The 22,165-nt window shown below is 38.9% G+C and overlaps 1 protein-coding gene across 1 annotated transcript; it reads left to right on the top strand.

The window, feature by feature from the left end:
* The first annotated feature begins 1,030 nt into the window (after positions 1–1,030).
* LOC139135189 (putative aminopeptidase W07G4.4) lies at positions 1,031–21,937 on the top strand. The gene is made up of 15 exons (XM_070702460.1): positions 1,031–1,246; positions 2,286–2,424; positions 3,338–3,483; positions 3,932–4,040; positions 11,802–11,926; positions 12,972–13,071; positions 13,340–13,501; positions 14,158–14,222; positions 14,761–14,876; positions 15,450–15,568; positions 16,094–16,177; positions 16,910–16,967; positions 17,486–17,535; positions 18,157–18,288; positions 20,893–21,937. Coding segments are annotated over exons 1-15 (1,542 nt in total). The 5' UTR covers positions 1,031–1,244; the 3' UTR covers positions 21,028–21,937.
* The last annotated feature ends 228 nt before the right edge of the window (positions 21,938–22,165 follow it).

The following is a 22,165-nucleotide window of genomic DNA, read 5'->3' as shown; positions in this document are numbered from 1 at the left end:
TGATGCATGTAAAGGCTTGGAATTTACAGGACGCCATCCTGCACTCATATTGTGACAGATGGGGTGGGGTGGGAGCGGCAGATACAACGTGTGACCGCTTTTCTGCTGATGTGCAGCATTGAATAAGCTCTTGCTCTGATTGGTCCATTGTCACGATTCACAGCGACTTAGGGAGTCTATTTCTATTGTTTTAATTATATTGGTAAGATTCAGCTACCCAATTGGGCTTTTCGCTGGGGTGGCCAAGTGAAGATCAGTGCGCCACTATATGCACTTTTCAGTCACCTCTTTTGCCATATATGGGTATATGCAAAGTCGCGCGCGGTGACCGAAGAAGACCATTTAAAGGAAATTCTTTGTTTGCCGTACCTGGATTTTTGAAAATACCAGTCAGCAAGGGGAAAGAACAAATACAAAATACACAAGTCGTAGTGTATTAACACAAGCTCATTATTTATTTGGTTTATTTTCGAAAAATAATATTTTTTCTTTGTAATAGTGTTAACATTGTGTTTGTTTCCTTAATATTTTCTCCGAAAACCTACCAGCACGCGGACGGCAAACAAAAAAATTATTTAAAGCACCTATTTAATTGATTTCGCCTTTTAGGTAAAATACTTTTTTACTCATTTTCACTTTAGCTCATGGTATGTAGACATGTCAGAACAAACGTTACGTACATCTGGTATACTGGGTTTACAATATCGTGTCACGTGACATATTGATTTCCACCATCTCACGGTGATTATTATATAAACGGACAGTTACAGGACGTGTGTAAGAGCCAGCGGCCCCCCGCCACCCTGTTTGTGACAGGGAGCTATCGCTTTGGCTGCTTCACCAATGGATTTTTTTAGTTCACATTGTGTATTATTATCACAGACTACGTCAGCTGCCAGGCACAGGCAACCGACAAAAGGGTCATTTTTGGCTTTGAAATTTGCGGCAAAGAGCACAAACATCAAAACGAAAGTGAAATTGCGTTCAGCATGGTTTTAAAATTAATATGCATGTTTATTAAAGAACATCAAATTCCTGGTTGGCTGAAACTGGTCACACAAAGGACACCATCACATATAGCAGTGTGACGCGCGCATCTAGGCTACACTGATTAATTGGCGACTGACATGTTCAGTTGCCTCAGACCATAGACTTAAAGATTACGATTGAGTCTGTCTCGCCTGAACGACTTCTGTTCCCACCACGTCAACGTCAAGGCAACCGACAACTCTGCATCCGGAAATATGTAAGTGTGACTGCCTTTCGCTATGTCTATTCTGAGTTACTGTAAGAAGCGCACTCTAGCTGAGTCGTACTGAAATCGAATATTTGTTTTTAACCTCCGTGGCAACGAGTGGGTATCTGTAAGAGAACTAGAATTTTCGGTACAGCAAGGGCGTTTTAATGGCTAGGGTCTCGCGATACGGGATAAAGAGAGTTGTTTTGAGCCGTAAAAATCATGAATATCCAACAAACTTGTACATCGAGTGTCTCTATCTTTGCTTACGAAATCTAGCACTGAGATGATATCGTTCGTCTAAAACTGATACCTGCATGGAAAGCTTCAACGCAAGGAACTAATCCGTGATATAAAACTGATTCATTGAAAATGGTATAGCATGAACTAGTATTTTACCTGCCATCTTGTGAAAATATAGACAAAGGTGATTTTTGTAACTGTAGCACGCCAGCAAAGATCTGCTTTGTCAGATCAGCGATTCGCAAACGCAGACATCACGTGGCTGAATTTTAAATGAACCAATCACGTACAGCCTTCTGTCAGACCGTGACATTAAATTCAAAGAGCGAATATGATGCACAATTCGCATTATTTTACCAGCAATACTAAAAAAATCTGTTCATGCATAAATATCTTGCTACCAGTTATTTAACTGTGTGCGAAAAAATACAAGCTTCAATAAGGTACACGTCTCTAGCGAGGATAAAGTATTTCAGCATTTAGGTGAGCGATCACAGCCCCGAGACATGCATGGTCTATCCAGCATGTCTATGCGAGCGCCCTCAGCAGCCAAGAAACGCACTTGTCGAACGAAGTCCTTCCCTAGCATAGACATTCGACAGTCTATGGCCGGAGTGACTTGCAATCAACAGATTACATGGAACTATTAATGACATGATAATAATACCTGGTAAAATATGGACTACTTTTCAAATTATCATTCAAATTTTCGACAACCAGCTCCCGACTCATGAATTCTATAAAATATTCATAATTCAGAACGAACGTGATAGATTATATAGTCCTATTTAATTGTTATCTGTAGGAAGTTTCCGTGTGACATTGTTGGCGCCACCAATTTGGATGATGCTCGATTTGATGGCATCGTACTGGTCACCGATAAAGTATCGAAGTTGTCTGCATCACTGCAGGCTTTGAAGTCTGCTTTGGACAATCTCAAAGTGGTAAGCATCTTGACTGACAGATTTTTGAAAAAAAAGAAAACAATTGTCGCGTGAACATTGGCATATCCATGAAAAAGTCAAATGCGAAAGTAAAAACGTTTTAGATTCATCTGAAATTAAAAAGCTTTGGTGAAAACACCTGAAGTGCAATAACCACGGCATTAAAACGCGAAAGTGAAAATGAAAATAAAAATAAAAATTTAGATTCATTGGAAATTAAAGTCCCATTGTCAGTCGATTTTGCTGTAAAGTACCCAAGATTCAGCAACTATGGCGTTAATACTTAATGCAATTTCATCTGTTAAATTTGTAAAATACAGTTTTGATTGTCTACATTTACGTGCAGTGCAGAAGTGGAGCTTTTGAAGTTATTTGACTGTCCCTTTTCTCAGTTCTTCAAGGCTGACCATCTCTTGAATTTTGCACTTTGATAATTATAATGCGTGATTATTTCGGGCAAAACAAACATTAACCGCCTCACACTTTCCCCTTCTTTAGACTATTCTGTCAGCCAGATGAAGCTCTCTTTCTGTATCCCCTTTGTGATTCTATTTAAATTTGACACTTTCAGTTTCTCCAAAAGTACCGTGACAGCTGTGAAGGTTGTAAGCGTAGTTTTCCCATTGGTTGGATGTCAGACCAGTTCATTTTTGTCTATTTGCTGTATTTCCTGAAGAGACGCATTCATTTTATGCAAAGTGTACGAATGAGCATTGCTTGCCCTTGCAAACGAACTTAATGAATCATTGGAGAATTGATTGCATCATCTGCTCGTTGTCGGTTTTCTTTCTTTTGCTGTATAACAGACAGATAAGCGAGTTATGGCGTCTTGCCAGTGCAGTTTGTATGTTTCTATCGGTTACAATACTTAAAAAAGGCAAGCTGTAGATATTTAGGATCCGTTATTTTCCAGATTGATGATAGTGTGGAGAATGAAGTGGTGGTTACCAGTGTGGACTTGCCAGCAAAACGGTTAATCTTCTCACCAACGGGACCTTTGGATCGAGACTATGACGACATCAGACGCTTTGCAGATGCAGCGGAAAAAGGCGTGAAAAGGTGTCGTATTTGCCGGGACTTGAAAGCAATATTGTGTTTTGTATTAACGACAGTGTGGGAGACTTTTTTCACGATAATAGATGCAGGTTGTGGTGGTTGGGAATGTAAATTGTGAAAGTTCAACTCTGAGGGCGCAGTGCTTGCTGCACGCTGCCAAAAGTACAGGAGACTTCTCGAACTACTGATATTTGTGTACACCAGTCAACAAATCACTTTCTCAAAGCGATTCTTGAGTTAGTATTTTGTCTAAGTTGGATAATGAACTTCAGGAAGGGCAACAATGTGTATTATTTGGAGCTGTTACAACTATGCACACAATTTTTTGAACTAAGATTAACATATTGTAAAATGGTTGTTGCGAGGTAAATTTATGGTTGTCGGTAATACTTGTTCAATGGAAATTTGAAGGTCTCAGTCAAATAAAGATGTATTTCTTTTTTGTCCCCAGGGCTTCAAAGGCAGGATGTAAGTCACCATTGCTGATCTGTCCATCCTATGATAACTACACCGAAGCGAGACTAGTATCGGTTCTTGGGGCGTTGCACTGTTTGTATGTGGTAAGGCAGTAAACGCAAGACTCAGTCTTTCGTCTTCCTGCATTGCATATTGATAAGTGTTTAAACTCAAAGTCTGCTCACCAAAAAGAATATGTATGGATGTATATGTGTGTGTATGTATGTATGTATGTATGTATGTATGTATGTATGTATGTATGTATGTATGTATGTATGTATGTATGTATGCAGGGTTTTACATCACTTTTTACTTTTGAGAGTCCCTGGGACTCCTGGTGTTAGAAAATGGGAGTCCTACATCAAAATATGGGGGTCCCAATTTATTTCACAAGAATATTTTATTGTTTATCCATGCCATGGTCTTCACTGTGTTCAATTAGTATTCAAACACACAGCAAATGGTTGCATATTTCTTAAAATAATTCCTACATGAAAATTCTAGTTCATACTGAGGGCGGCCCTCATTGATCAATTCAAAGAACATTATTCATGATATTATCTCATAACTTTAATGACAAGTTCACAACGTGAAATTTGAACAAATATTCAAATTTGTCAAGTTGACAAGAAGGTAAGTAATTTCATACTCTGAAATGGCATACACCTAGCGAGTCAAGTAGGTTTGAGTTCACACTGCCAGCAGCTCCTTCAGCAAATAACCTAGCAGTGTTCATGAAGTCAAAATCATCTATGATGGGGCCAACCAGTTTGATGAACATTAGTCTATTAAGCCTTTGAGGACTGAGTCTATTTCGTGCCCTCTGTTTGATGGCATTTTGTACTGAAAAGCCCCTCTCACATGGGGCAGAGGACACTGGTATGACAAGAGCAATTTTAGCAAGAATGGCAAAATCAGGATACTCCTCTGTAAAATCAGTTAGCAACAGCTTGACATACATATCAAAATTCAGTGCCTCCCTATGAGATCTTGTGAAGTGTTTGTAAAACAGAAAGTGTGCCCTAGCTCTATCAGCATCAATACCTTGTGTATTGTTATAATGATTCAACAGTTGATCAAGCTGGTTGACCCCATAGTCAGGTAGGTTGGCCACATTTTCAGGATATCTGTGTGGGTTGAGAATCACATCAAAACACTCCAGAATATTCATCTCATCATCTGGAAATCTGCTATCTAAATTCTGCAGCAGTTTGTTGATATAATTTTCTCTTGCATCACAGAACCTCTGTCTGAGTGGCTGATTGTCAGTATTTTGAATGTTTTTGTATGTGTTTTTCTGACCATTGCCAGGAACATCACCCAAATCATTAAAGACTTCTCTGACACACTGTCAGTGACAGTGTGTGAATCATTAGTCATTCTATTCAATGTGTCCCTAGTAGACAACACTTTTTTTTATATAGGAGGTTGACAGAATCTTTCTGAAATGTCAAAATTCCAATGACAGTAAGAACATCAATCAATAAGGCAGTGAATAGCAGACACAATGAATTAGAGATAAATTTCAACAGCTCATCAGCCTTTCCCCCTTTTTTGTCACTTGCAAGTGCCAAGGCAATTGGCTCAAAACTGATGAAAACCATCTTGACAGCTGATTCAACCGACAACCAGTGAACAGATGTAAGCTCAGTAATTTGTTTTGCCTTCCCATTCAACAGAGTTTGAATTTCTCTAAATTTGTCATATCTCACACTAGAGTCATTAAAGTATTTATACAATGAATGGATTATATTATGATATTCTTTGCAATATTCAATATCTCTGCCTGCTTGGGAAGCAGCAAGATTCAATCGATGTGCAACACAATGCACTTGAACATGGTTGGGATTTCTGGCTTTTAATTTTGCCCCCAACCCGTTCAACCGACGGTAGAGTTGACTTTTCAGATCCTCAGATTCAGATCCTCAGATCTCAGATTTCAGATCCTATAACTTCAGATGAAGATTCGAATTTACAAGCCTTTTACAATACCCGTATTAACAGTATGATTGCAATATTTAAAATAATAATTTGAATATGACATGTACAAGGCAGTTATGAAAACAAAAATGTCTACATAAACGTTTTCGCTCAATAAGTTTCAACGAACACTGGTCTACAATTACAGATTAGCTAACTTGCTTCTTCCGACCCCTGAATTCTGATTTAGCCCGGGGTCACTGGCCTCCAACATGGATTAGTTATATTCCCTCGCCATAAATATTACGAACGATGGTTAAATACGGACTGTCGATAGCCAGCATTTACATGATCGTCGCGGTCTTGATCGTTCGATCGCGCGCGGGTGTGTTTATCTCTATGAGGGAACGTTCACGTGATGACATAACAAGTGGAATCATTGCGCACCCTGTCTTCGACAGATGACGTTCTGATTCTGTGATCGAAGTTTTTAAGTTCAAGATTCAAGATAGAAATAAAATAATTTTTAAAGCCTTTTCAAATCTAAATTATATTTTATTTATCATTATATTACATCAAACTTTGAAAATTGTGAAATTTTAATTATGAATCTGCGTCTGAAGTTATAGGATCTGAGGTCTGAGATCTGAGGATCTGAATCTGAGGATCTGAGGATCTGAATCTGAAGATCTGAAAAGTCAACTCTACCTTCAACCGACCGGTCATTACGGCCGCCCCGTCTGTTCCTAGTCCATATATTTTGTCTACAGCTGCGTCACAGATTTCTTTCCTAGTCAAAAATTCAATCAAGGCGTTTTCGATCTCTGCAGCAGTGGCATCTGTAATTTGCTGGTTACAGAGGAAAGAGACATTCGCCTCGCCATTCTGAATATATCGAACATATATTGCAAGTTTCTTATGAATGGTAATGTCACAAGTCTCATCCAACATTATACCGATGAAGTCACTTGCATGTATGCTATCAATCAGGGACTTCTCGATCACACGTTGAATACACTCTTCAAACTCCATAACTATCTGAGGACATTTGTAATCAGCTTGAGCGGAGATACCCCTATTTGCATATTTATATTAGAATTTCGTTCAAATGGAAGTGAGGAGGGCGCTGTTCTACTTGACCGTTAGTGTGATTTTTCCCGTTTTTTGGGGGGCAATTTCAGCCCATTTTTTCCCAACAAACAATGTCAGAGACGTTTCTATGGTCATATAAAGCAGTTAAGTTTGTGCCTATGAATTTTTACCAACTTCTACGGCTTACTTTTGGTGCTATGTGTGTATTGTCGATCTATGGCTCGCTAAACATAGGCCTACTTTTGGGCTGCCGCAACTACATGCACAGCTGATTCTTGTGAATATTTTTACATAGTTAGACAGTCTAATCATTATTGAAGACCCCTAACTTAGTTTTATTCTTGTTCACGCCCTGCAAATCACTGCTTTGGCCTCGTAAAGGTCGTACACCGTCCCGCCATCAGAAGACAAGATGGCCGCTTAGAGTGAGGAACGTGTTGCACTCCGCTGACGCCTTGCTCACGTTTACAAATTGTTTAGGCCCAAAGATTGCACAATATCACATATTTTACTGTTGTCAATCCAACTTATGTTATATTTATATTTGATGCTTGGGTTACAATTTCGCGGTAGTCCTCGTAGGCATTGGCTACCAATATTCCATTGGGTAACCGGAGAAGTCGGGCATTGCGAACTCGGCCATCGCCAGCGCCGATGGTGCCGACCAACTCGGCCAGTGCAGTGGGACTCGGCCAGGAGAAGTCTGCCACTCGCAACAAAGCAATATGATTGCATACGCATTCTCTTCACAGTTGAATATGCCAAACAATTTTAACTTTTTACTACCATAGTTTTTGTTTATTTTGTCGGTTTAATACTACCGGGTACTACGAACATTCAGAAAACAACTCAAAGTCGAAGAGCTCCCACGTCCACCCTGCAAAACATGTACGGTCTGCCTCCGTGTTTCTGCAGATCGCGCGCGTACCGTATTAAAGTTCAGGCAAACATTATGCCATTTCTTCAGTAAAATTCATGGCTTGATGACTCTTAACTAAGTTGCTTCGCCATCTCCTATGACTTTTTAACGAACTTCAAGTGTAACTATGACGAAGACTGCAAAACTCGCTACCACGATCGCGATACACCGCCATCTTTAATTTTACCAATGTGTGTATATCATACGTGCGTTGAACTGTGATCTGTGAAGTTTGCAAACATTACGCTCATCTTATGAATGACATTTAGATCGCTTTCGTATATAACTTAAGTGAGACTTCAGAAAAAGAAACACTAATATGGAGCATATATTCTAATAGGGTGCATACTGTACTGGCCGACTTCTCTTGTATTCGGTCATTGTCAACTGTCAGTGTCTGTCTGTTTGGAGTCGATGCAGGATGTGGTGGTCGGACATTCCCACGCCTGATTTTACTGACCCCTCAGCCTTTCAAGATAATAATATCTTTGTAAGAGTGGATTAGAGTGACCGTGATTTGTCACATTTTCCTTTTCACTGGTAACGGGTAGTATATCACTGTTCAGTTACCATGTTTCAACTCGTCAATGTTGACTGAAGTCCGATAGCATAAAGGCGAGTTTCAGTGCCATAGCGTTGTACGCTGTACACGCGTACACTGGGCTGTACGATCGGCCTTGTAGGGTAACACTAACAGCGCATACATGGCATCATGAAATCATGCCGCAAATATAGGCGCACTGTCAGAAATTCACGAAACTTGTCACAAGCGTTGTTCAATAGCAAGTGGTTTGACACAACAAGTATTATTTTTGTTCAAGACCTGTATCAGTGTGTTTCGGGTCACAGTCTAAAAATAGCACACAGCTGAGAGGTATAAACCAGTGTTCTCCCTAGGCCCTTCAAGCATCACGTCTCCGTGACGCTTGCCTTGATCGCCGTGACGCTTGCTACAATGCCGTGACGCTTCAGATTTTTCCCGACACCCTTGATTGACAGCCCACTTGACAGCTCAGTGTATTCATTGGCATGGGACATCTGCCAAAACTAGCCTTATCAACATCGTTTTTAGTCCTGAATAGACTTTTTCATGTCGATTGACGAGTTTACATTAGTCAATTGACACGTACATAGGTGTTGAAAAAACACCGGACGAGCGGCACATCGGTGTGGCCGTGACTTTGATCATGTTGGTCGAGCGCCGTGTGAATGGCCGTTTATCAAGTTACGTGGGGGAATTACAGTGACGTCGACGCCGTGAAAATGCTGGTGGTCAAAGCTATCGGTCAAAATTGCGACCCTCAAAAAGGTTTATAAGGCGTCTATACCTGATGACGGTTAGTCTACATGAAATCTCCATGGCAGCATTGCAAATGTAAATTTGTATTTTAATTATTTTTCTGTTCTTGTTGTTGAGACAAACGGTAGAGTTCGTGGGCTGCAACGTTACGTGTACGTCATATTACGCTACGCTGACTTGACCTAGTTTCTCGATGTTGGGGTCACTGTCATTTTACAAGTTTTTTTTTTGCTAATTCCGCAATCGTTCTTTTGCATTCTTGTCATCTTTTTTTTTATTTCGCGCAAAGTTTTTAAAAACATGAGTTCGGATTAACTTTTTGGTCGCGAAATGATGTCTACAGTGCCATGTGACGTGAACAGGCCGGGCGATTTCCAAGATGGCGGTCGATGTGTGGGCTTTGAGCGTTTCGCGCTGTTTTCAAGTTCAGGTCTCGTTTCAGGTTCGCTAAGGAGGCAAGTTACTAAAACGACAGGTGTTTCATAATTTTGGTGACGATCATCCGTGTAAATATGTCTGAATTTTCTGTTCTGGTAAACCGTAACAGTTCCTCTATTCATTGGGACCGTGACTGTAATTCCGCGTAACGTGTTTATGTGCTAAAAAACTCGCTGGGGTACACAGCCCTGATTGTGTGGCTTTGTTGCTCTGTATAATTTCGTAAACAAGTGACGCAATGTTTCATCGCAAATGTTTCTCCATGCAATGAGAGTATGAGTTGAATTTTTACAACTGAAGTTGGACTGCTGTATGAATTTATTGCAGTTCATGGTGCCCCTGATATGTATGTTCATGCAGCAGTGTGTAAGTAAATAAAAGGCATATTAAATGACTACAATTTGCAGTGACTGTTTTTATGTTTGTTTGTATGTATGTATGTATTTAAATATATGTTAATGTATGCAAATTATTATGTAAATTTTATGCAAATTTCCGACATGCTTGCCCTTGATCCTAGGGAGAACACTGATAAACCATCATTGCAACGTACGAATTCAGTTGTCAATTATCATTAGTATTTATTTCTATCATGCATAGATACGATGAAATTACTCTCAAAAGTGTACATTACCTCATAGCATGTTCAATTTCGCATTAAATAATCATATTTGTGAGCTTTCGAGCCCATTTTCACGACCAAGTCGCTCGAACGACGTGTATTCCGACATATTGCTTGTTTACATTCAGAACGAGGCTCTGCAGCCTATTGAATTATGCAAATTTCTATACGTCCGCTCAAGCTGTAATATTCAATGTCTAAGCCGTTCAGATTCTGCAGATGAATGATGTACATCGCATGGAAGGTCACGTTTAGCGATCAGGTAAACAGTACGTAATTGTGCAGCGTACGCCTAGAGTTCGTTACTCTTACCGCTACGTATCACTCCACTCGTAACTGTGCTCTTACCCTGCAACTGCCGGTCCTCATGCTTAGGATTTTAACGCTTGTGAGACGACTTTTCGAGTCCTGATGACGAGTGAGAGTTGAATGTTGAAAATTACAAAAACCTTCCATGAACGGGCATGTAACATTCGCTTTCAAACATACACTGCATTCCATGAGCATGACGTTTCGCTCTTCAGAATATCGAAGCCATTTAAATCTATTGAGTCAACTTCTGTTGAATGTTCGTAATTTTGCTGACTTGGTCGGGGGACCTGATGTATCAGTATCGCATGGCGTAGCTGCCGTTTCGGCCTCGACCAAACCTGCATGATGCTGGTTGCTGCGGCCGCCGAAAAATTTTCGCAGATCGGCCTGTTTGACACGACCCGCCATGATGCATAAACATGTGTTAATCGACTCAAACAAGAAATCGACCAATTAAGAATCAGTTTACATAGTCACTTTTTACAGCAATAGAATTTGTTTCCGCGGTTACCATTGGTTATGAAACAGTGGAGGACAATGCACTATGGAGCATTCCATTAAAGTATGGGGTCGGTAAGGTTTACTGGGATGTGTTTTACGTGTTCAGCAGCTTCGTGAGGTGTACACCAGCAACAGATATTTCTGCGTCCCAAGGGACGCGTGGTTTAGTTTTTGAGGGGTCCTTCGTCCGGTTTTATGCGTAAAGGACGCAGAAATGCGCGTCATGTAAAACCCTGTGTATGTATGTATGTATGTATGTATGTATGTATGTATGTATGTATGTATGTGTTTGTTTGTCTGTCTGTCTGTGTGTCTGTCTGTGTGTCTGTCTGTCTGTGTGTCTGTCTGTCTGTCTGTCTGTCTGTCTGTCTGTCTGTATGCATGCTTGCATCTCTGTTGCATGTATCATGTATGCGTATGTGTTCTATAAACATCTAAGTATATTTTCTGTGTTTTAGATTTGACAGGCCCTCTCACATTTGTATGGAAAAGGGACTAACCGCTTTCCTACTATAAGTAGTACAATTGTTTTCACCTGAGTGTCACTAGAAGAAAGTTTTCCATTCTTTGAATATTTGATTGACGGACAATAAAATTAATTGAACTGAATAGGCCCAAATGCTGACGTTTATGTTGCTTTGGTTTTCTCGTATTTGTCCATCGGTGTAATTTATTGTCAGGCTGACATTATTTATATTTCACTACTGTTTTGAAAATCACGATGTAAAGTACTGCTAATTGACCCTTTCGATTAATTGAAGCCTCTGGAAGTAAGAGAGGACATTCCTGCCAAATCCAGCAAGGCAGACACCCTCGGAGTCTGGTCGGAGAGTAAGGATGATTCTGACAGGGTCATCAGACTCGCTTTCGCCTTTGAAGGTGGAAGGTATATGTCAAATAATTCACAATTTATAATTCACATTATATTACCATGCACTGTCTGTCGCATTTTCATTGGTCGAGCTGAACCACGTGACTGACCACAAATACACAGTAATGGTCTGTTTATATGCCCGTGAATATGAATAATAAGATTAACAACTCAAAGTATCGTAACTTTACAGCTCAAACGTAAATCATAATCAATCACAAAATAAAATGGAGCACTTGTAGGTCAAGTGGAGATACTTTTTTTTCTGAAAACATCTCCGGATTTGCCAATATTTTACAGTGCGCGTGACAGTGCATCGCGTAATGCTCAGTTTCTGGGGCCCAGTTGTCGTTCGCTCCTGAAATTTTCGGATATTTTGACGGTTTTCTTGGGTTCGCTGATAATATAATGGAAATAACAGACTCCGCGCTGACCATTAACGTTTATTTGTGGGCGCGGGCTCGAGGAAAGCCAAATTAACGGGCTCGGCAAGCCTCGCCCGTTAATTTTTGGCTTTCCTCTCGCCCTTGCCCACAAATAAACGTTAATGGTCAGCGCGTCGTCCGTTATTTCTATAATATCTAGCAGAACGACGCAATGGTTTACGAGATCACAATGCTGAAAATCTTATGCAGTCGTGACTTTTCAATGGTATCGCACTCTCGGATCGATGGACTTTGAATACGCCAAGAAAAGTCTGCCGCTGTGTCCACAGCGTCCTCTCTTGTTCGATTCGGGGAAAAACATACAAGTCATTTGGAGTTCAGCAAATCTTATTGGAGAAAAATGAAAGTTTCAAAAGCTTCATATCACAGTATAAGCACCCTAATTTCTAAAATGGTTAACCTGAACGTACGTTTTCTTAATACGTATTGCCAAGCAGCCTATGTAGTTTCATTTCGATGATAATGATGATTATTACTATCTAACAAACGGTTGTTCGAGCACATGAGTTTTCGTTTTCATTTAGAGCTGTACTCAGGCTTGCTAGGTCAACAAATTATACTGAGTGACATCACGTTTTACTGTAATCTGTCTCGTTGCCTTGTTTATCTGTTAGATCTGTGTACCGAGACATTGGCGGCTCTGATCCGGAGCGAATGGCAGCCAAGAGAGTTGAAGACTATGTCATTGACCTCTTCAAGGATTCTTCGGTTAAAGTAAGTGAAAGACAGGAAATGTGTTCAAGATTCGTGGACTTATGAGTAAATTGGGGTAATAAGAGAACAGACGAGGTACAAAGTTACTGCAGATGGCAAGGTAGCTCGCTTATTGTACATCCTTTTTGTATAGGAATGTAGCTACCGTGTTGTTTTGGACGCAGAACTATATGCTTGGTTAGTGGGTACAGGAGGTCGCAAGTTCGAAATAGGACAGAAAATTTGCTGAATTTGACATACAGTATTAACATGAATATTTCACCTTCAGATCAATGTAATTTCGGATGAGGCCGTCTTAGAGGAAGAATATCCTTTGCATGCCGCTGTCAACAGATGTGCCCGCCACATTGACCGCCACAAGGGACGTATCATTGAACTAGAGTACATTGGTGAGGGAGAAATCGACAAAACCCTTCTTTTGGTCGGCAAGGTGAGTCTTTCAGACGCTCTCCGTCATGAGCTGGTCATCTGTAGTGCTGTAAACAAATGTACTTTACATGAAGTGATCTGAATTTTTACGAATTTTTGTAGCAATTTATAACAATTGTTGCTCATTTAATACAGTTTCTATAATTTCATAAACGTTAGTAATGGAACACAAGGATATTTTGCAACAAAGAAAACAAAGCTAGCGCATGCATGTACCTCAAATCATAATTGTTTACAAATAAAATGATAACATTTAGAGACTCAATAACTGTAACTTTTCATTGTGATATATTTTATTTTATTTTTACTTCTCAAAACATATACGCTTTCTTGTTTTGCACCCTAAAGTATGAGGACATCGATAAGCCTTGCCAGCTTAATAACTTGGGTGCAATATGATCATTGATAATTTGAATTTTTGTTCGGATTACGATCCACTTGTCAACAATACCACTTAACATTTCAAGCACACACACATACACACAAACAGACAATAGACACACAGATTGGATTGTTAGGTCAGACATTGGGCACTTCGACATAATTTTTGACTTAACCAAAAAAAAAAACAAAAACAAAAAAACCCTAACTAATACAGAAAGAACAAATATCGAGGATACATAAAATGTGACAGCTACTGGATGTTTATAATTTTAGGGCGTGACATATGACACCGGTGGAGCAGATGTTAAAATCGGTGGCAGCATGCAAGGAATGCACAGGTGAGACGATATCTTTAAAATTTCTCCGTTGAACGATCATTCATACTGAAATAGCAAGTTTATTCACAGTACAGAATAAGTTTCTCTGGATACACTCATATAATAACAAAAATGATGTGAACGACTCCGTCGAACACAAAATTCCATGCCGAACTGAGAAATTAGTATTATATTGGTTTCTTAAAGGCTTGCATGTTCAGAAATCATCCATGCCTATCGTTTCTTGGATAAACTGACACGGTTGTCCAGTCAGAATTAAATACGGGCGAGAATCAATTTTCTATGATGTATCACATGATTTCGAGCAAATTAAACATCAGGGCCTTGAGAAAATTGCACACGTCTTTGCAGTCCTAGTGCAATATACCACTGGCTTTGTTCAATGCAGGTTACAAATGTACTATTCATCGGAATCGCCCTCCTCTAACAAGTGGCAAAGACCTGATAAGTTGTAAGGGATTTTAATGTCTGCTATCCATACGCCGAATGCTTACGGACATTTTATAACCTTTGCATTCAATTTGACCGTTTACTCTAGAGACAAATGTGGTGCCGCGGCCGTGGCTGGTTTCTTCCAAATACTGTCCGTATTGAAACCCAAAAACATCAAAGTACTTGGCGTGATGACCATGGTTCGGAACAGCGTAGGTCCTGGTAAGTGTTACTGTTATAATGCAAATTAGGCTGTACTTTCAAAAGAGTAAAGTTTGTTCGGTAAAGTCGCATGCAGCAGGTAAGAGGCTTTATAGACTATTATCCCACTGTTGATAATTTCAACGGCGACTTTAAGATAGAATCCGCTTTGGCGACAGATATCAGAACTCTCAAATTTTCTTGTCCACAGCCTTTGTGGACTCATTTTGAAGCTGAAGGAGTAAATATTATTTTCACCGTCCTATTTTTTGTAAAAAAATCTATGTTCCCCTAAAGATAATACCGTGATGGAGGCAAGTTGAATTTGTAATCAAATACCGGTAAATTTAAGGTCATTTTATTCCTCTGGTAACAACGTTTGCAGTGTGACCCCTAATTTCTATTCGTTATTTTGAAAAGAGAATTGTTGACATTTTCCTCTGGCAAAATTTGAGCAAAAGCTTTCAATTTTCACTTGCGAGGAACATGCTACCTTAACTTCTCGTACATTCTCAGAAACTTCACGGTTCTCACGCAGAAAAGTTATTCGTTTGAAAATTAAACGAACACTGATTTAAATGTCGACTTTTTCAGATTCTTACGTGGCTGATGAGATTATCACTTCGCGTGCTGGCATTCGTGTCAGAATTGGTAACACCGATGCTGAGGGTCGAATGGCCATGGGTGATCCACTGTGTAAGATGAAGGTTCAGGTGCGGCAACACTCCATTGTTCAATAACTCGTCATCCAATTCATCTCGAGTGTAGCGAGAAATGCCGTGCTTTTGTCTTGATTGCACTCCGTCTCGGTGAAAAAAATCTGGTGACGGGCATTCTGATAAAGGTCATTGGTAGAGTTAGACCCATATTTGTAAAAAAAATGAGTGATTTGGCGGCAAAGGGAAAATGGTTTGAACTTTAATCTTCAAATTTTGAGGAAGTTACCAGCTTTACCCGTACTGTTGAATTTTCTCAATTACTAATTCCCACCATAAATCAAACAAAATGGTAATTACTTACATAGAGTTCCTTTAATATATACATGTACTCTTGAAAACTTATGCTTCCACCTTTTTTTCTAAACTAACGTTAACATGACCGAACAACTTTTAAATTTGCCCGACGTTTTATTGTTTCAACGTTAGGGTTTCAAAAGTTTTTTATTGTTTCAGAATGTCATTTTCTTATTTATATTTTTCAATCTTTAACGAGACAATGTGCTTGATTTTTTTTATTAGGCTCTGAAAGAGATAAATCCCCACATCTATACCATCGCCACCCTGACCGGCCATGCTATTCGTGCCATGGGACCGAGTTATTCGGTGAGTCAAACAAACAGAGAAGGACTTTGTCACAGTAGAGACTGCATGTCTGCCAGTTTAAATTCGAGCAGCTTTGTCTGTCTTGTCAGATTTTGTCAAATTTGTTTAGTAACATTCTTATGGCTGTGAAATTAAATATTCAACATTTAATAGCCAAAGCTAACGTTGTTTTGAAATATGCCGTTACGTTATCGAAACGATCAGGACCTGTAACAAACCTTGCAATTTATGCACCACACCAAATGCAATGCGAGAATAAGGAACTGCACATTTTCTTGCACTTGTCAGTATGTTCGATTGCTGGTATTATTTATTTACAACACTGGAGCTAAATAGTAGTCTTAGTCGATCCTGATCACTTATCCATGTCTTACATTTTTCCAGTAGCGTTTTCAATTACAGCTTCAGATTTGAAGAAATTAAGCAATGGGGCACCTAACAAACACAGAAATAGTTACTGGAGACCCATAATAACATGAAAAGCGTACGAGTGGCAAAATGCTACCACTGACAAGCTTAGAGGAGCGAGCACAACTTTTACTGCATTCATGCATACATTACACACTGATATTTATGAACGTCATCGTAAAGAAACGGTTTTTGATGGCACAATTATGAACATAGCAGTTTCGTGGATTTCAATTTTCCAGCAAATCAGATTTGGCTTATATAGTCCGTCAGATGGTGCACCCGAAATTTTGATTTCTAATAAAAATGTGATTTTATTTGCAGATTGTTTTGGATAATGGTCCTGCAAGACGTACAGATCATGCAAGACAGTTACAACAAGGTGAGTGTCTGGTGACTTGGATCATATTTGATCCCTTTACGAAAATGACAGATCAGCCTCCTTCATTTACAAACCTTTCACTAATATTTTCAAGCGTATACATGTGCCTGTGGATAATTTTCTTGTAGGATCTACATGTAGCTTACGTCTTAATGTTCAGAATCTAAAAGAAAGTTGAAACGAAACATATCTTTAATGAATATTCTTACCTTCCATGATGGTACCTTGAGTAGGAGCCGTAATTTTGAACTTGTTTTCCACAATTGTGATTTATGACTTGATAGCAGTATCGTGATCGTACAGCGTTTTGGAAATAATATATTATACAGTTCTTCAGGAAATACTTCATAACGTTATTGGAATGTGGGTTCTGATTTTTAACAAAATGGCACCTGGTAAAACACGCACAGTGCCAGAAGGGTTGAACAAGTTTCTTGCACAGAACAAGTATCAAGGCGAAATAATTACACAGTGTGATGAAGTGACTAATTAAATATTGATTCTTTTCGCATAAACAGCTGGACACCTGGTTGCTGACCCCTTTGAAATCTCAACAATCAGAAGAGAGGTATGTATTGCGCAATCGTATTCACGAAATGCTGACTCCTACGAAAATGTAAAATGTATTGCAACCTTATGGTAGTACAATGTATGTGCCTCGAAAGTGAAATACAAACAAGGAGTCATCGTGTAATTTGGTACTAGAGAAACAAATAACATGATAGTTACCGATATTTGAAATTCAAAATGAACGTCATCCCTGTGTTAACTTTATAGGAAAATAACATTTTCGATCTTTGAAAAATAAAATTGTGAATAAGCCCCCAAGAGCGGTAAACCAGAAAAAAACTGTATACAATTTAGAGTTAGAATATCTGTCCCAAAGGCGCATACTTCCTGCAGTGCAATATCCGCAACGGACCATTGCAAACATATAGTTTTGAAACTGTCCAGATTGAGCCAAGAATGATTACCAAGAATGATTGATATTTTTGTTATTTTTGTTATTATTTATTTTTGTGCAGGTCATATTAAAGTCTTTGAAAATGCTTTTTCAATTTGTTAATTTATATATTAGTTCAGAACAGAATGACTTCTGATGGGTAAGCTTATGGTGAGTCACGTGACATAGATAGGACATGAGAATCGAAATGTGCGTAGCAAAAATTCATTCTTTGTTTTGTCCAAGGACTACGAATTCCATGCTGGCAAGTCCGAGTACGAGGATGTCATACAGGCAGGGGGAAAGCCGTCAACCATGACCGACAGAGGGCACCAGGCTCCGGCAGCCTTCCTCATCAGAGTGTCCGGTCTCGACAAGGTAGGCAAAGTGATCTCATACTTAGTCTTATAACAAAATTTACAATTAATCCGATCCTCTGTATGGCCATGATCAGACTCAGAAAGTCCAACAGACTTACAAACTGACTATACTCAGTCGATCATCGTCATCTCTCTCAGTCAGACGATCTGTCTGATCGTTCATCTAATTTTGCTGCTCTTTACCTGACGCATTTAACCATATTGAAGGCCTATTAGGCTGCGTTCACAAAAAACGGTGGCGGGGCTTATGTGGAGGAATTCAGGGGGAATCGAAAATTTTGGGAGTAGTGGAGGGGAACTTGAAAGTTTTGCACTGCTTATAGGAGGGGCTAGGGACCTGAAAAATTTTTGGTTCCCCTTTACCTTTACATTTTCCAATTAAAATGTTTGTCAGTAATTCAATGAAAAATGAATAACATTTCAATGTCATCCAATCGTTCTAATGTTAGTAATAATTAAACAAAATCTGGAACCATTTTGTCACATTTTATAACTTTTCTGTCGAAAAAATCTAAAAATTTATGATTTTTCGTAAAAAACTCAAACAAGAGGGTCTAGTTACGGGGCAGAAGCTGCAACTATTGAAAATTTTTAAATATTTGTATGAATATATCAAATACAGATTCTGGCTATCTCCCTACAGTATGCTGAAATACACAATATTCAATTTGTCGACAAAGCCTGTATATATAAATATGTATTGGACGACAGACTGAAAGTCATTTGTCAGTGATACAAATGCACAGTACACATACACAGGTTGTGTTGGCAAGCTGAATACAGGACAGTTCAACATGTTCTGGGGAGTAGAACAAGAACACAGTTGTATAAACTGAACAAAAATATTGTCAAAATAATCAAAGTTTATACAGCTTTTGCCTTGCTACTGCACTGTCACTGCATACTGGCAGTGACAGAGATAGCTCTGACTCTGATGTAGTTGAAGAAAAGTTTGGGTCAAATGACGCTCATGACAGTGAAATATACCTGTACATAAGATCAGACCAGAGAGCAACACATGATACGGATAACCAGGAAACTTGAAAGTTATCAGGGATTTTTGAATTCTGGCATAATAATAATCAAACATTAAAGAAAAAAGATGGGGTCAACATGCTTGATTTTCTAAATTTTCACATTCTAAAATATTACAAGAGTAAAACTTTGAACGGTAAAGACTCTAATTTAAACGAAAAAAATGTGTGACTGATGGAATAATTTATTTTCTACCAAATTTGCCATTATTACATCCAAAATTTTGGAGATTAAAATATTTATTTTATGGAATATTTTAACCTTCCAGAATTGTCCATTTTAAGCAGCATCTAAATCATATATGTCTCGTACTTTTGAAAAAAAAATTGGTAGGTCACTGTGCTAAGTTTTTCACAATTTGGAAAAATGTAGCCAGGAATTCACAATTTACATACTCTCTCGTGATCTTCAATTTGTGTGCTCTTCAGCAGGTGCCATTGACCTGGCCAGAGGTTGGATTAACACAAGTCTGCTTAAACTGATAAATCCAAAAATTCCACTGATGCGTTTAAAAATGAATCAATTTAGGGACTTGCCTTAAAGGAAAATGGCTCTACAACCTGCTAATAACAGGTAGTGTCAAACACTTGCGAGTAGAATTGCCCAATACATGTTCATTTTTCTTTGTGTGCATCCCTAATGAGTATGCGGTTATATGATAATTTTTTGGGGGACTTGAAAAATGTTTGATCATATAGACTGGGGAACCTGAAAATTTTTTAGGATGCTGAGGGGGAAATCTGAAAAAAAATTAGATTTCAATCGCGATTTCTGCAGCCCCCCCCCCCATAGTTATTTGTGAATGCAGCCTTACCTGATAGCGCCCATCATTACCTTCGTTATTACCAGCTTACTTACCAAAAATACATTGCTATTTCCAGAAGCCTCGGGCAACAGCAATCTTTATCTTGTGTGATACATGAGCTAAAGGATGTTCATTATTTTCTCGTCACGTGACATATTCCCTCGAATTGCGACACAGAATCAGCATGTGGCGTGACGTGTTACAAAAACGGTCCAGTCCACCATAGGGACAGGTTTTTCTCCACTGAAATTCTAAGGTGTTATTATTGTTTTCTGCTTTTTGTAATTTACTGGTAATAACGCCCAATTCCAGTAAATGAAGTTTTCATGTTTTTGTGAAATTTGAAATTTAATAGGGTTAAGACAGGATATTGTTGCTATTGCAAATATAGATCTTCAGGCAATCTGTTTCTGTAATCATGGACTATGCATGTTGACTCTTGATTTTCATTCTTGCTAAGGGAGACTATCGATTCAAAATTCCATTTTGGAATCAAAGTTTGAGCAGAAGCTTAACCCACTGTAAGACCAGTATACATCCCAAAAAGAAAGTTTCCTCACTTGTGTCGTCATCAGTTTTGACAAAACATTAAAGTTTGTGGGTTTCTTAGAGACCAATTTGACGACGGGTAAAACAAAATAATCAACAGTGACATAAGAAATCAAATCAATTCATACCCGACGATATTCAGGTCTGAGTATGTGACGTCAGTCACGCGTCATACATTGAAAGCAGTCACACATGTTTTTCATGTCTCCACAGTATGGGATCGATTCTGCAACACCCCTGGCGTACTCTCATCTGGACATTGCTGGATCCTCTGGTCCATTTCCGGGTACTCCGACTGGTGCCCCCATCGTTGCCTTGGCTGCCTATCATCTGCTCTCAAGAATCTAAATGGGCCATGGAGGTAGCACACAAGAAGGACGAACATGTTACACCGCGTCATTGAACGTCCTACCGTGTTCTGAAATTGGTTGACGTGCTGCGCTTAGAACTGTTTCAGAGTTTGAGAAAATCATCATACTAATCACGAAAGTTTTCAAATTTAAGTCCAAAACTTATGAAATTCGGTTCCAGGATCATGTGTATTGCTGTTATAGCCAAGAATACTTCACCATCTAATATAGAGAATGCACTTCTATGATTCGCATTTTGTAGTTTAATAGATTTAAACTCGATCTAATTATCACTGGCATTCAAATCAGAAAACACAACGTTTAGTTTTTGTCTCTGATCCTTTTTGATGTAATTCTTACAGTAGTAATCGGCAATACGGTCACGACAAGAGTTGTCAAGAAGAAGAGGTCTAAAAAGATGACCGAATAATTTCAATAATTATATCATTTTACTGATAATATCCTCTGTTTCCTATGTCAGCTAGGGCTCGAATAAATTTCCCAAAGTTAGAGATACATACACATTGATGCGTCTCACTTTCATATAATGGCTCCTACCGAGAGGGAAGAATGTCCACGTGATACGTGCTGTACGGATGTTATCGACCCGGATAGCTGACAAGAATAGTTCTTATCGTGACCAGTACCGTGGTGAATGTAATTCACTCAAGATCACAAGTCTGTTATAGGCCTATTTGTATGTCTGTCACAGAGTACACTTGTACATCTTCTGAAAACTACATAGTATTTTTGAACGATTTCAGTATACTGTGTCAACCTTCAGACTAAAGCATTGTGTAAAGCAAGTAGGTATATGATGGCTTGTAAAAGATAGTTTGATATGGGTAGGTTATGCACACATGAATGTACACATGCTAATTGCTCACAAATAAAATATGTTGCCGAAATATGGTTTTGACTGGTTTTTCCTCAAATACTGCAATTCTAGAAGTGATGTGTCAAAATCCATCACTTATGTAATGTGGAAATGACTTTGTCAATTAATCACTGACTATTTAACTTTAGGCTTAGCATGCATGCAAGCATGCATGCATGCATGCATGCATGCATGTATGTATGTATGTATGTATGTATGTATGTATGTATGTATGTATGTATGTATGTATGTATGTATG

This window comes from Ptychodera flava, chromosome 6 (assembly GCF_041260155.1).
Source record: "Ptychodera flava strain L36383 chromosome 6, AS_Pfla_20210202, whole genome shotgun sequence".
NCBI lineage: Eukaryota > Metazoa > Hemichordata > Enteropneusta > Ptychoderidae > Ptychodera > Ptychodera flava.
The sequence above is the reverse complement of the archived record's forward strand: the minus strand, read 5'-3'. Positions and strand labels throughout refer to the sequence as shown.

What these genes read in the sequence shown, in the direction of transcription:
- LOC139135189 (XM_070702460.1), top strand. An exon ending in CGTTGCACTGTTTGTATGTG is followed by an intron (nt 4,041 to 11,801) that starts GTAAGGCAGTAA and finishes GATTAATTGAAG; the next exon opens with CCTCTGGAAGTAAGAGAGGA. An exon ending in GAGTGTCCGGTCTCGACAAG is followed by an intron (nt 18,289 to 20,892) that starts GTAGGCAAAGTG and finishes ATGTCTCCACAG; the next exon opens with TATGGGATCGATTCTGCAAC.